The sequence below is a fragment of the Chelmon rostratus genome, chromosome 12 (genome assembly GCF_017976325.1).
Source record: "Chelmon rostratus isolate fCheRos1 chromosome 12, fCheRos1.pri, whole genome shotgun sequence".
Classification (NCBI taxonomy): Eukaryota; Metazoa; Chordata; class Actinopteri; order Chaetodontiformes; family Chaetodontidae; genus Chelmon; species Chelmon rostratus.
The window spans coordinates 19,946,646-19,962,908 of NC_055669.1; the positions used below are offsets into that span (position 1 = coordinate 19,946,646).

The window sequence follows — 16,263 nt, forward strand, 5'->3', positions numbered from 1 at the left end:
CAGAAGGAGGAAATACTTCAGCACCTTTTCTCGTAGTTTGGGCGCCATTAAGGAAACTACATGCGTATTTGGTGTATTTGTTGGCGTGTTTACCTGTTTTTCACAGTGGCATAAATCTGTGTTTATAGAGTATTATATAATGGCTTTGAACACGGCTCAGCCAGTCATTATCAAGGACCAGAACTCTGTGTTTTATAAATCTAAAACTGTACAGAATGAATTCAGCAAACGGTCCGGAAACATGCAGAGTATGCATGATTTAAAGTTAAAGAGGTAAAAATCTGCATTAGCATGTTCCTTCAAGCGTCATGTGTGATGCCGTACACAGCAAACAAAATGCAAACGCATGCATCAGGTGCAAACAGCACATCAGAGCGCGCAGAGGTGACGGCTGTAACTCGCTATCGGCGCAGACGTCTGATCAAACCCGAAACACAAACTTCTCCCGGCGCTCGTGTTTCGATTTGCCACACGCCAACAACTCCGCCCTTTGGAACGTAGCCCTCACCGAAGCAGTCCCTTTGAGGACTGCAGCACAGCCAGTCTGGCCTTTTGAAGTACGTTGCTTGGCAAATCAGCCGCTCCGCCATCCAGGGCCACAGCCTTGATTGGGATTCACAGGGCGTCGGCAGATGAGGGGAAACACACTCCACATTAATTAACACCTGGCCTCATTATCTGTCCCATGTGGCAGAGTCCCACTGGGGTAAATTTAACACCGCCTTATTATCATGGGGGATGGTGGTGGGCTTTCATGTGTGTGTGCGTTTGTTGGCGTGTATGAAAATCTCAGAGCGTTTACATAGGGAAAACTGAATCAAAGTCTTCTGTACATGTGTATTTGTTGTTGTTCTGCATATGTTTCTCTGTATGTGAGCAAGCCCGCATATCTTCCTGTGTATTAGTGCGTCTGCATGTTTCTGCCTATGTGACCTTGGTGCTGTGTGGGATTAGATTCCCTCTGATGTCAGGATTCAATAAAAAGCTTTAACATTGCTATAATGAGACAATGTTTAATTCTCTTTGCTTGATTTCTCAGTCTCTCTGCTGTCTCCCAAAACAGCCACTGGATAAAACGCCGCCTGTGTGGTAAAAAACTGGTATCTCTCGTGTCAGGATACTTTAATGGAATGCTTAATGCGGGCTGATATCTGTGGTAAAATAAACACATCACATAAATCTGTTTTGATCCTGTTTAGATAGTGCATGACACTAACAATGCCAGTGCTGTATGTTTGTGTCTCGCTGTGCCAAAAATATTTATACTCATCATTCTGAATGGGACTAAAGATGGCCTCGCTCACATGACAGGATCCATATGTTGTAAAATGTATGTGTCAGTTTTCTTTGAGTATTGTGTCCAGCATAATTGCACATTTCAAACAACATAGTTATACATGAATGTACACCAGTTTAGTCCCCATTTATGCAAATGGCCTCTTTGGTCTTGGCTGGGTTTTTCCACTCCCTCAACATTTCCTTTCTGAGAAACGAGGAGCAGCATTAATTTTTCACGCAATACGCTAATTTGGTTTTGTTCCAAGCGTTAGACGAAAGGATCAATATCAGTCTCGTGTCTGTGCATTGAGTGTGAAGCTAGAGTCAGGAGGCAATTAGCTTAGCTTGGTTTAAAGGCATGAGTCAGTCTGACTCTTTACGAAGTTACTGAAAAACTCTAAAACTCACCATGTAACACCTTGTATCTCGTCAATTTATTCTATACACAAACAGTGGCTTAAAAGGAACCAGGCTAGCTGTTTGCCTCTGCTCACAGTCTTTATGCTAAGCTAAAATAATTGCATCTCGGCTCTTGCTCCATACATGATGCACAGACATGATAGCTGCATTAATCTTCTTATCTTAGTGTTGAATTGGTTTTCTTAGACAGAAAATAATACTTCTACGTGCACACATGAGAAAAGAATGATGGAAACGTCAAGTTTTAATGCTCGCTTGAGTTAACGCGCTTAACGTGAGATGGAAACACTTTCGCCGAACAAGTTCTGAGCGAACTTTTATGTCACATGACTGTTCAGCAAAGAGAAGAAGAGGCCGTTTTCTGCAGATTAAAACCTCCCTCACATCCATACATGACACCGTCAGAAACGTCATATTTCCATCGGGTTGTCTACATTTTTGTTCGCTGTTTGAGGTTCGACTGGAGAATTGGCGCCACCTAGCACAGCGGTAGTGGATGGCAACAAGCATTCCGTCGCTTTTTCTTTTGAGGATTTTTCTCTAAATTTGGTTCAAACTTGTGATACATTTGGATGTAAAACACAGCTTGATCTCATCCAGTTGAAATTCTGGGTGAAGACACTGTATAAATTTGACTGCACTGATGACAATTCCATTGAAAATAACTGAATTCAGCCCAACTTTGCTCTGATATAAATGCCTTGATAGGGACAGCTGGCCTTTGCTCAGCCACCAGACTTCTGTCTTATAAATCTTCTCACAACAGTTTACTAAGCAACCCACATTCATTTAATGTGGTTTGAACCGCTTTAAAACAAACGAAAATGAAAGCGTAATCCATTCATTACCCCAGAATGCCTCCACCCTAACAATACACTGATAAGCTATTCTAAAGTCATCGTATTATTGATTTTGACTCTTGGTAGCTTCATATAAGCAGCTTTAAAACACATGAAAGTCTGCCACTGTGGGATTTTAAATGCGCTCTCATTGAGAGGAAAATCAGAGGACACGGACTCAGTTCTCAGCCGTTTACAATGAGAGGCGGGGGTCATCGCAGAGAAATTGATAGAAACTGGGATGAAATTGAGAAAGCGAAAGAAAGAACAGCGAGAGTGAAATTGCTGCATTGTTCAGTGTGTTAGCTCATTGTGTGTCAACTCATCCTCCATCTTTTCAATCTGCATAGTTATTAGAGGCTTTTATTAATTTGAAATGCCAAAGTGAGGAATAAAGCATCACTGAAATGTCACCCTTTCACGGAGCATGATAAAATCACACCGGCCACTTTTGGATATGAACATTATTCCCCTCTGCACTTTCATTCCTTCCTCTCTCTCTCTCTCTCTCTACAGCACAGTCTTTTTCACTCTTTCTCAGAGATCGATATGTCCTGACAACATGATGGCTGGATTTCCTAAGGGGAGGTGGGTCGCAACAGTTGCCTGTCACCTCGCCATTGCTTCTCTCTTTCAAGTCTTTCCTTTTCCACTCAGTTCATGATTTCTCAAAAAATAAAATCCAAAATGGAATACAAACACATGAAATTCTGCCCTGTAATGCTTGACCTTTTCAGAAGACGCAGCCTGCGCTTTCACTTCTGGGGGATTTCAGTGGCAACACAGCGCCGGTGTGCTGCACATATGAACACCTTTAAGGCCAAGTTCAACAGTTAGTGAAAGTGATCAAATCTCACCTCTGTGTTAAGTGTAAAGCTGCAGTTGGGATGTCTTTAGCCTAGCTTAGCATAAAGACTGGAAACAGGGGGAAACAGCTAGCATGTCTCTCTTTCAAAAGAAAAAAAAAAAAAACACCTATCAACAATTTTAAAGAAAATGAAACCTGTGCAATTTTAAAAACAGCCTCAGTGGCCAGAATAGGTATCATAGTGACGTCACTCAGGTTACTGGGACGTTCATATCAGCTGAATTTTTCTCAGGAGGAGAAGATGGTGGTGGCAGCTTGGCAACAAAACAGCATATTTTCAATGAGACTTTTGGGCATTTTCCAGGTGTGTTTTGGCGACTAAATGGGTGTTTTAAATAAGAGGCAAACCAACTCCTGCTCAAACCTGGTTGGGTTTCTTTTCCGAAACCCAACCAGGTGGTTTAACCACAGTAATGCCACAAGAAGAAGAAATGTAAAGTTGCAACATACAAAACCAACATTTATTCTGGCTATTCCTCTGGCTCTGATTAAGTTGTTACATTATGCAATGACACCTGTGGCAAGAAAATTCACCAGCTCGGCATCATTGCAACTCCTAACCCACGATATTCATCAACACATGTCTGAACTAGCCGCTGGCTCTCGGCTCAGATTTGCTGCAATTGTCGAGTTGTGACATTTAGCCTGTGATGGTGATTCTAGGTGGTTTTCATTAAAAGGTGTTCAGCCACAGAACAGAACCATTTAATAAACACCATTAGACTAAACTAACGTCCTCCACAAGACATGCTATTGAGTAAAATAACGCTTCCCTTTTGGATTTCTGGTTATTTGTGTTATTTGAAATATCAGTATGATTGTGAATGAGGTTAGCCTCAATGCATGACTCCCCTAAAATCCCTAATTGTCTATTTTACATCTGTATTCATGCACAGGATGAAAAAAACAGACACATCTCATAAATAAGACTTGGCTAAACATCTTGGCTTCGGCTCTCAAGCTCAAGAATATTACCCAAAATGTTAAGCTTTTCCTTTAAGTATGAGAACACGTTGTAGTTTGATTGCATGTGTCAGGTCATGAAAATATGTTTTGCACAGCAATCAGTTTGATTCTCTGAAGTCAAAATGATAAAGATCATGTTCGTAATTCCAATTTGATTTCATACTTGCTGATCGCTGCCTCTTAGATCTGTTTCCAGAGACTGAAGTTTCACCGTAACAACCCTGCGAGAGATGCTACAGATCTGTGCTATCCTCCATTAACAGATTCCTGCTAGTGTTACAATCAAGATGAGGTTATCCGCTTTATCTTCATGTTAAATAGATGAATTCACAAAAAGCAGCTGTGCTTGTAACACAGCTGTTTTCCCACCAACACAGACTTTTGAGGTTAAAGCTTCCAAAGTGTTCCTCTCCCGTGAGAGCACGGCTTGATTGCTTGACACTCCTCAGTTTGGCCAAAATTATAGTCAGCGTCTTGAGGGAAGGGAAGTCCTTCACATGCACATGCACTTCCCTGCAAAGCAAAAAGCAAAAAAAAAAAAAAACCTTTGGCAGAAGGGTGAGCCAAGTTGAGTTTTTTTGGACAGCAACACAGAGCCAGCCTGCCAAATAGCTTTTGAGTAATTCAATTACTGTATCTTTTACAAGAATCCCAGTCTGCTTGTCAGGCATAAAGGGGGTGCTGAATGCGTGTGCAAGCACTGAGGGCTGGGAGAGCGAAAATAATTCAATTTAATGGTGTAAGGAATTCCTTTTATTTCTAAAACTACAGCGTGGACCGTCACGGCCGTACCCTCTCATCTCTTCATTGGAAAGGTAGGAGGGCTGAGATGGACACGGCAGAACGGGAGAGACAGGAAGCATGTCAAACTAGGTGAGCGCCACGGGTCGCCGCAATGTCGTCATCAAAAATAGTTCCATCAAAGCTCTGAAGTGTGCCGTCGCTCTGTAAGAGCTTCTGTCTCGCTGGTATTGACAGACACCACACGCTGAAATAACTAATTGTTTCCTGTGTACTGAGGTGTAAGACAAACACGGTGAATCACGGATGAAACATTCATGCCTGTACTGCAGCGTGCCTTTGCCAGGCGAGCGGCAGAAATGCGTTGGCATGTGAATCTACAGCAAATTAGTGAAATGCAGCTGGACGGCGGGAAGAAAGGAAGCTGAGTCATATCGTGAGGTAAGAGGATTTCCTTTGAATCACTCCAAAATACCATCTTATCTCCTGCAATTTGGGTCCTCAAGCAGTAAATGCTAATGAGATTAGTCTTTGTCACCCTGTTTCAAAATTCAAGCCTGAAGGGAACAAAAAAAAAAAAAAGATTTAATATCTTATGTAAAGTTTGTTGATGGAGGATTTGAGAAGAGATGAGAGGTGAGGATGCAGCCAATTCACTCTCCGTTTGCTCATTCTCGAATGTAAACTTAAAAGTAAAGTGGGCAAACTTTGTGTGTAAAAAAAAAAAAAAAAACCCTGTCCAAATCACATGGAGCGTGTCCCCGTTGTTCGCATCCGGAGATTTAATCTATATGTTAATTGTAAATTATGTCAGGTACACTTTTCCCCTGCAGGAGGTAACAAATTAAAACTACTGATAATAATTGCACATTTCAAACATTATCTTCTACAGAGAAGGATAATGATAATATATGACCTGCGTCTCCTCTATCAGCTACAACTCATGCTGTGACTGAAGTACAGTTTTTAGGTACTTGCGCATGAGTTTTCTCTTTTTCTGCTACTTTATACTTGTACTGCACAACAGTTCAGAGGCAAATATTGTACTTTTCACCTCACTGCATTTATTTAATTACTTAAGTTACTTTTCAGATTCAGACTAACAATACTAAATATAATCAACAAATAGATTTTTATAGGTTAAGAATAAACTTTATTGATCCATGGGGGATATTCACAAACTACCCAGTGATGTATAAAGTAAAAAATTATGTAAATAATAATGCATCAATTACTATAAGCCAATAATATAACACACAGGATGGCCCGTATTCTGAAATATGTACTTTAGGTACTTTAAGTATATTTGAGTATACTTTTGCACTACTTAAGAAAGAGTTTTAATGCATGCCTTTTACTTGTACCAGAATATTTTATAATATTCACAAGAGGCCATGAACTATTAGTCTGATTGCAGCTTCCACACTGAACTCGATGCTTTCGGAGAAACATGGGACCTGCAGTGCAGCTGTGATTTTTTTCCTTTTTCCTCTCACATATCACCGACTAATTGTGACTGATTGAGCTGGTCGTCTCTACTTTTCCCAACTTGTAAAAAACTCAGCAGCTCTTTTTTTCCCGCCACCGCAACATGCTGCTCTAATTAACCACAGCGAAGTGAACGTACAATGGAATCGATCAGTCGCCCGCCCGCCGAGCTGAGTCACGCAGATCCTGATGCATCACCTCATTATGATGCTCACTCATACGTAAAATATAAACACGTGGCCTTTGCTATGTGATGTAGTTGTGCAGCTCCTGTATGTTTCATAAAAACTGAATAATTTCCCCTGACGTTAGGCGCTCTTTATTCTAAGTGGTGTTGGGTGCCATTGCTCTATAACACTGTGGGGAAACTCGGAGTAATGCACATTATCTCATAGCTCAGCCTGACTTAGCAAGCTTAAAGACTGCCATAAGGCTTACAATAAAATTAAACACGTTCTAGCATTGCTTGACCATGTCGTAATAATAAAATGTGCCCTCCTGTTTCTGCTGAGTCTTCCGTCTGCATTGCGTGAATTAATTGCGCCTCGGCCCCAGCTTTGTTAAGTGGAAGCATATGTCACGTTTTCCCTTCATAATATCAAACACAGTGGGCAAACATAATATTGAACTACATCAAGGTCTGACAGCGTGCCAGCAGCTAGGCTCCATCGCATGACAGTGAGAGTAGCAGAGTGTGAAATACAGTATGAGCTATGCTGTGCAAACTGCTCCACACAACGATAACTGCTTATAGAACTTGAATTAAAGAAGTAATGTACATGACTATCAGGCAGCATTTGTATTAGTGATGCTCTTGTAAGTGAAGTTTACAGTGACACAAAGAAACCTGCAGTTATTATCTTTTTGGCTGAGGAAGCAATAATCCTGCACACACCTACGAAAAAATATTCCAAGGTGGCCTTTTATGTATTATGTCTGCTTTGGAAAAAAATTAAAAAGAACGAGGCACTTAGGCAAATGGTTATTGGCGCTCCATTTCAGACAGAAAACATGCATTCAAATGTTAAGCTGTCCAGAAAGACTCTGTCTAGTCGAGGCACAAAGCCCATCACTTTTTTTTATATCTCCATGCATAATTCATCTGACTTTGTATTTACAACCCTCTAAGAATTAACCTGTCACAGATCCCGGGGAATAATGCCGACATATCTCTATCTGTCAAGTGCTTCACCTCATATGGAGCATCCAACCTCCGCATGTTCAAACAAGGCATGGATATTATGCATCATCAGCTGACAGAAAACAAGGGACGGGGAAATTAAAAAGCCAGGAGACAAAAGATGTGGCAGCCGAGTGAAGGAATAAATGATGACTCCCCCCCCTCTCCCGGAGTCAGGGGACATGTTGCATGTCATCTCGGTGTCTTGGTACGCAGTGGTGCGGTGATGATGTGCTGGGCAGGGCCAGTTCAGAACAGAGTCAAGGGCAGAGGGTTGACAGGAAGCTAAACGCTCCAACTGTTCCCTGTCCCCAAACAAATATATGGATGAGTGAATCCACCCCCCACCCCCCCCAAAAAAAGGAAGAGTGCAGGGATCAAAGAGGGGCAATGGCAGTTTCTGCTATGACCTCTGAACTGCTCACTTATTTCCACAGCTGGAGTCTATGATGCTGATGCTCAAACTGGTGTGCATCACTATTTGCTATACAGTGGCCTACATATGATAATGATACGTCATTTTCTTTGCGTGCCAGAGGTCTGTGTGAGATATATGCACCATGAAGCGCCCTTAAAAATCCCCAATAGAATGAAAAATACACGTCAGTGGCATGAATACTACTTTCTGCTCACGTTCCCAAAATGCAGTCCTTTTTTCTGAACTGCAGGTTGTGTGACGCGATCAGCGATGACGCAAAACGATGATGATTTATGAGTTTAGTGAGCTGCGAACTGAGATCACGACTGCGTGTCTCTTATGTTGGGAGAACTGATGGACGGATTTTGATCACGGCTATAGGCTCAAAAACAGGAGTTGGATGAAAAGGTGATCGATCCTCGTGTTTAGTTTAATCAGCTCTGCCTCTAAAAAATCATTCTCACGCAGCTTCTTTGCAAAGGCAAACACGTTTTGTAGGAAATCCCAGAGTGCAGTTTCACCGGTGTCGCAAGGAGAGTTTGACCTCACAGTCTTGGAGCACTGTCACCTCACACCCGGGCCTGCCTGGGTTTCCTACGGGTAGTCACGCTTCCAAACACACGCGGTTTGGCTTAATTGGTGACCCTAAATCGCCCGTAGGTGTGAATGTGAGCGTGAATGGCTGTCTGTCTGCATGTGTCAGCTGTGATGGGCTGCAGCCCCCCTGCAGCCCTCTGAAGGATAAGTGGTTATAGCTCGTGGATGGAAGGACCTTCCTGCCTGAAATGAACAAGCGTGTTTGTGTGTTTATGTTTAGGCAGCGTGATGCTGGCTAAACCATTAATTCATTCTTTGGCCACATTTTGGTTTTGGGAGAAAAAGCTGAAAACAACACTGACAAATTATTACCATGTGAAGTTGATAAGATAAGATAAGATAAGATAAGATATGATAAGATATGATATGAGCAGTGATATGATATATATGACATAGAGCAGCATTTACATATATTTTGATGTGTCTCTCGCAATCCAGGGAATGCAAGCTCAATATTCTCCCTCCTTTTTTTTTCACTCAACCAACCCCTGAGGGAAATATTTGGCTCTTTAGCTACTAAATGCTCCACTATTCCCACCAGCTGCTGTTAAAACGAGGTCGACGAAAGCACAGAGAGCGAACGTTACAGCTATTACAACCAGTGGGAATTCTTTCCATTGTCAATATTACAAAAATGATGACAGAAGCTTTAAAGTAAGAGAAAAATTCTGGTCTTAGTTGAATCTTGAAAGAGTTAATGATAACTTGATGAACAAAACTGTGTGTTTTACCATCTTAAATTTAACACAAGCTCTTGTCTCCTGTTGTAAAGAAAAATCTTGCCAGTGAACTTAATCCAGGCATCATTTACTGCACATTCCCTCCAAAATATGACTGGCAAAGAAAGTTATTAGTATACAAACTGCATTTCATTTGAGACACTGCAGCCTCACTATTTCTGACAATGACCTCACAGCCTCCAGTATCCCTTTCTCTCGCCTGTAATCTATTTCTCTTTCTAAAGTCTATTACGTCAGTTCTTGCGGGCATGTAAGACACAGATTGAAAGTTCACAATGAGTCCCGCCATTGTCAGCAAAGATAAGTCTTCTGCATTGACTGTCAATAACGCAGCAGTCTCCGAGCAGCTTAGCGGGAGCTCTCGTCTCGTCTTTCCTCCCTAAGCCTCCGAGGAGGCCGTGTGGTGAACTGGCAGCCACAGCTCCTTTCATCCATTCTGAGAGAACTGAATAAAGTTCAGAGGAATTACAAGAATCTACTCAGTTAGACTCAGAGCAGCCGGAATAAGCACCATCGCTGCTCAGGTCTCACAAATGTTTATACGTTGCCAACATGACGTGGGTGAATCAGCGTGGCCGCGGATACTGTGGAGCATGTGGGCCGACGACAGCTAACTCCAAAGCTAGCATTCATTCATTTGGATCAACTGCAAGATCGCTGGAGAACGGAGCGTCTCTCAACTTCTGCCTCCAACGTTTTCCCAGCCACCTTTCAAAACCTGCGAACCGCTGGGTGAAAATGGCAGTCACAGTTAGAAATGCCTGACAGGGTGGTCTGTTTAAACACAACAGAATTTATTTACCCAGGAGATTCAGACTCTGAACATTTTGAGACGCTGTGGCCGCCATCTGCCAAACGCCTTTTTATGTTTTGTGGAATAAACATGTCCACGCCGATTAGTTGGCGAGTACAAATGATTTGCTTTTGCTCTGAGTTGCATGAAAATTAAACCTCATCTCTCCATGAAGTAGAAGTTAATGGCCTGACACTTTTGTGAATTGCCATTAAATCCACCAGAGCTAACCTGATTTGGACTTAAGAGAGGGAGAAAAGTGCTGTAATTAAAAACACTCTCATGTCTGTTAACCGTATCAAAAATGATTATGAGAGGTTCTAGGTGCAGATGCCTTTCAGCAGGCTTTGTTCTTTAGGGCTCACGTGGTGCAATAGTGTAATAATAATTGTCTCACCTATGACCATTTCAAATTAGTATAATTTGTATTAATCAATGAAAATGCTGAACATCCAAAATGTGTTTTTTTTTCCATTGGCCACAACAGAAAGCATGACTAAGAAACATTATGCAAATTTATAAAAAGTAATGGCACAATACATCAATTAATTCAACGTTCCTCTTTAATTACAGCGTATGTATGTTTTAGCTGACACACTGCCTGTTCCTGTGGATTGTTGAAAAAAAAAAAAAAGACCTTCCACCGGTGTTGGATGATATTGAGTGACAGTGCCACGGTGCACCACAGGAGAGCAGCCTTAATACCAACACATTTTGAAGAGCCCCTGAAGGTCTGCAGCTAAAAATAAAAACAGGGCTAACTCCCTGATGGAGAACACCTGTCCTAGACACTGTTTATCCTAGACTGTCTTTAATACTTGTCCTAAACATTTAAGAGAAAGCACACCTGGAATTAGAGCCCAAAACCAAAAGGGTGTCTTTACTATTTCATGCAAAAAGCAACAAACTCAGACCTTGAATTGTGAAAAAATAAATCCACTCTTGAATGATTAATGCTCTTTTTACGAGCACAGCCGTCATCCTTGTGCGACAGAGACGGGAATCATACAGTAAGCACAGGGCAGAGGGGTGGAGGGACGAGCCATCCAGGATTCTTTGACCGTCCGCTAAGAGGCAAACCAACTCCTGCTCAAAGAGATTAGACAAGGCTCACAACTGCAGGCAACTTGGTGATTGGCTAAAAGAGCTCATTTGCATGCCCCTCTCATCCCCAACGAACTCTCAGGAAGCACCCGTGGATAAGGTCACCGGGCTCAGCCTGCCTGTGTGCCAGCCGAGAATGTAAACAGATCAAACACACAACGGCTGCTTAGGCGAGCGCAGGAGGAGCCCGTGTCCTTAATCATCCGAACAATGATGACCTCAAAGATTCATGTCGGAGGTGACGGACACGCAGTCACAAGTAAGGACATCTGACAAGTCACGTGACGAAACCACACAAAGATCGCTGAAGTCCCCTCATTTGTATTCCTCCACCTCCTAGTTACATCAATGGCTGCACTATTTTGGAAATAAGAGAAAAGAAAGACGCAAGTTCACTGAAGAGGTAAAGTGAAATTGTCATAATCTTGCTCAAAAGTCTGCTCGCAGACGGAATGAAGTGAGGTTTGTCGGGAATCAGTTTAAAGGCACATGTACTTTATTATTTATTGTATAGCCATGACACTTTGAAATAAACATTTACTTCACCATAAGTTAAGCAAAAAACTGTCATGTCTCGTCGTGTTTGACGTTTTGTTCACTGGCGTCATGTTGTGTCTTGCACTTCCTGTTTTATTGTGAAACCCAACTTTCCTCTCGTTTCAGGCCCTTGACTTCCTGGTGTGTTTGTCTGTCTGATTGTCTGCCCCGCCCTGATTGTCTCCACCTGTTGCTCGTTACCTCGTGTATATTGTGTCTGCGTTTTCCCCTGTCCTGTGCCAGATTGTCTTGTATAGTCGTTGGTTCACGTCAGTCCTGTCCTTGCTACCTTGCATTATTACCTTGCCTAGTTATTCAAGAGTCTTTTGGTCATCATTTGCATTTTGAGAAACCTTAGCGCCTTTAGTTACCGTTTTCACCTTTCTCCATTTGTTGTATTTTTGTCATTGAGCTTTTTTTTGTTATTAAACCGGCTTCGAGCCTTTTTGATTTCCAAGTGTGTCTTGAGTCTTGCATTTGAGTCCAGCCTAAAAAAAAAAAATAAATAAATAAATAAATAAATTTAAAAAAAAAAATTGAGTCCAGCCTCAGTGTGCTCACCGATCAGCAGTTTAAGCTACATGATGCGTCAGTCAAGTGTTTTTCCATTCTTAACAAAAAAGCAAACATTATATACAACTATTCAATGAGCAAGATGAAAGTGTTTTTGTTTTTTGGATCTATAAAATTCCATCTTATCCCAGGAACGTTTAGCCATATAGCTACTCTGAGTCTGAATTTAGGCACTGCGTTGCTGTGAGCTAAATGCTAAAGTCAACATGCCAAAATGCTCACAATGGGACCGCTACATGCTGATGTTTAACAGGTAATGTTTGCCATCTTATTTTAGCTAAGGAGTATGCTAGCATTTGCTGATTAGCACTAAATAGAAGTGTCGTTGAGGCTGCTGGGAGTGTCGTTGGTTTGGCAGGTGTTCGGTCATGACAAACTGATGGTGGTGCTCGATGAAATGCAGGGGGTCACCAAAATGATTACAGTTCATCTTGAGGGGAACCAAACTTCACAGCGATCCATATGATTAAGACTTTTGTTTGAAATTACTATTTCTAATTGGTCAACCTCATGGAGAGCCTGGAGAAAAAAGAAAAGGATCATCAAAAATGGAGGGTTGATCATCTGGGAACCATGAATGTCTGCACAAAAGTGGACTGAAAGACTGACTGAGAGCCGTGCCGCTAAGCTGGCTAAAAATCAGATGCCCAACAGTACCACAGCACCTAACTGGCTGTGTAGCATCAGCTGTTCATGCAAGGGACATTATCCCACAATAATAATCAGGATAACCACATCATCCACCGGTGTCAGGAAGATCAGATACATTATTTGGATATATTAGCTTAGCTCTCTTTCAACATCCTGCAGCTTTTATACATTTAACTAATGTATCATGATTTAAAATTCATCAAATCTCCAGCAAAACAACTTTAATAACTATTTAATTTGAGCTAAAGCCACTTACAACCACAGTGTAATACATGCAAAACTGTGTAACAAGGACTATACAACATACTGTGAAAAGGAAAATAACACTATAATAGAAATGCGAAAACATGGATTAAATTGTGATAAGGCAATGATGATGAAATGAAGCATCAGTCCGACCACGCTGACTCTCTTTGTCTTCATTTTGCTTTATACACTCTCTGTGTAATGTTGATGTTGTGTATTCAGGACAATCTTCTGGGCTGATAAAGGTGTCACTGTTCGTTTTGATATAAAGCTTCACAGAACGACACACGCGACTGGAGACCGGCTCCTTTTTCATCCTACAGTGGCATTAAATGTCTCAATGCCATCTGGAGCTGCAAGAATGAAAACTCTCTTTTTAAAGATGCCCATTTTAATTGGTAAATATTTACTTGCAGGAGCTCTCGGTGGGCACGCACACGACTTCTAATGAAGCACTTTAAAGCCTATGGGCTCTCGCTGCTTACTTTGAGTGTGATTCTAAACAAATTCAACCTGGGGTTGAACTGTTGATAACGTTTGATAAGGGCCAATGAAAGACAATGCTAAACACTGTGGTGAGCATGCAGTGCATAATAACTGCGGCAGTACAATTACCCTGTCACCGTTAACACTGATCCATCCTGTGTGTGTGTGTGTGTTCCTGACATAGGCTCCTTTCAGGGACAAATTTCAGACTAAAGACCAGTTAATTGGGGACGGCTTGTCCAGCTGGGGACAAAAAGCCGTGCCCTCGATTAGAAAGCAGCTGCTTTTGGGTCAGCGGTTCAGGTTAGGTTAAGGTTAGGGTTAGGCACATAGTGGTTATGCTTCAGGTCACGCTAGGTCTCCAGAGAATGAATGTAAGTCTGTGCAATGGCCCCAAAACTGAAGTCAATATGTGTGTGTGTGCAGCTGTCAGTGTGGTTTGACTGTGTATATGCAGTCATGTACATGTCAAATACTTTGATATTGATACACTGTTTTGTGTATATTTCTAAAAATTGTTGCTGCTTACAACAGAACACCAGAAAAGCCAAAAATATTTTAGATATTAGGAAAATAAATAATGTTCTCCAATTGCATGCAACGTTTTGCACGAGAACACAAAATCCTCCAAGGGAACGTTAACATTTTTTGCAAGAGATTGCAAAAAAAACAAACAAAAAGAAAGTGCCTTTTTCTCCACATCTATGAAATTGCTGAAGATTGCAGAAAAAATACACTTTTCCTAACCCAAATACATCTAAAATATTCAGATTTTTAAAATAATTTTACTGTAATTCTATGATGTGCATGTTTGTTCATGTCTGTGAACTTGTGCACACACACATGATCAGGTTTGTGTGTTTAAGCCGGTAGCTGCCTGTATGTCCAGTTCTTGTTTAAGTGTGTATGTGTGTGTCATGTGTGTATGTGCTAATGTGCATCTCTGTGTTTTCACACCTGCGCTATATGCTCCAAGACTGGTGCATATATTGATGTGCTTCTGAGTGTGTGTGTGTGTGTGTGTGTGTGTGTGTGTGTTTGTGAGTGTGCCGGGGGATGTTAGCACTTGTATCCTAATGCACACCAGGTCTGTGTGTACATCAATCTCTGCTGCAGCGGCGGCAAGTTGCCTTGTATGCGCTGCTCCTCTATCCCTGACCTAGTATGCTGTGTGATCCTGCCCACAGCCTCATTTGTCTCCATCAGGGGACAGGCGAGGTTACGACTCACCAAAGCGCAGTACGTTTCTGGCGGATCTCCACACGTGATATTTGGGGGGTCGAGGGCCACTCGCAGGTACTTTGTCATGTCGGTGGCTTCTGGCTGACAGGCCATGTAGTCCCACGCCAGGCCCTCCTCCGTATAGATCTGGGACTTGCACACGTCATAGTGTCCCCAGGCCGCCGGGTAATGTTGCATGGCATGTGCCACGCTGGTGCACACGGCTTGCAGGGTGAACAACACGGGCCAAAGCATCGCTGATGTCGTTCTGTATGTTTGCTGGGGAACTTCTTATTGTCTTTACAGCTGCTGCTTTGTCACAGAAATGACAATATCGCTGGGAGTTTTCTAAATTACCTGCAGCTTTGAATGGTGCAGTGGAGCATTTGGGAACTGCGGCAGCATGTTGCTACTTCAGCGTGAGCAGCTTCAGGCAGCGATTAGCCCCCTTTCAGTTATTTTGCCTTCGATTGCCGCCACTTCTGCCTGGGTGATGAGGTGTGTCGACAAGTGAGCGTCTTCACGAGTGATGAGCGGTGATGAAAGGGTCAACTAACGGTCAGATGGGATGTGCAGAGAGGAGTGACACTCCTCATAAGTCAGGGGCTGTCAGATGTCTTAGCTTGATCTCCTGTCTGTTGTGGTTTTGGCCACAGGCAGCATCCTAAAGGACAGAAGAAAAAGACTGGTGAATTAAACAGATCGAGTAAGCACACAAAAACATTTGAAACACTATTAAAATATTAAGACAGGTTCAACGTGGCTTCAGGGCACTGAGGTGAATACATAGTGCTTCGTACCACCTACTAACACACACACACATAATGTACAAGCAAGCATAATTCAAGGCTCCACTGTTGATATGGATCCCTCAATAACAGCCTTGCCAAAATCACTGTATACAATTCAAATCAAGCTTGTTCTGCAGAGCCTAATCTCCATTTGATTTTCATACAAAAAGGCTTATTTCCATGTGTCAAGTCAGTGCGTTTAAGGTATCACCTTCTCTGACTCTTGCTCCTTAATAGCCGAATTTGGAGTTGCGTTTGTCCCAGTGCCTTCAGAGGCGTTTGGGAAATATTAAAGCAAAATTGGAAGACAGAAATGGTCTATTTGA

The 16,263-nt window shown here is 42.1% G+C and overlaps 1 protein-coding gene across 1 annotated transcript in view; it reads right to left on the reverse strand.

Annotated features, from left to right (window-relative positions):
* Positions 1-15,495, reverse strand: part of LOC121615415 (netrin-G1-like) — a 56,347-nt gene extending 40,852 nt beyond the window's left edge. Inside the window, exon 1 of the mRNA XM_041949769.1 lies at positions 15,156-15,495. Within this exon, the coding sequence (XP_041805703.1) occupies positions 15,156-15,401 (246 nt within the window). The 5' untranslated portion in view covers positions 15,402-15,495. The remainder of the gene's footprint in view (positions 1-15,155) is intronic.
* Between the last annotated feature and the right edge of the window lie 768 nt (positions 15,496-16,263).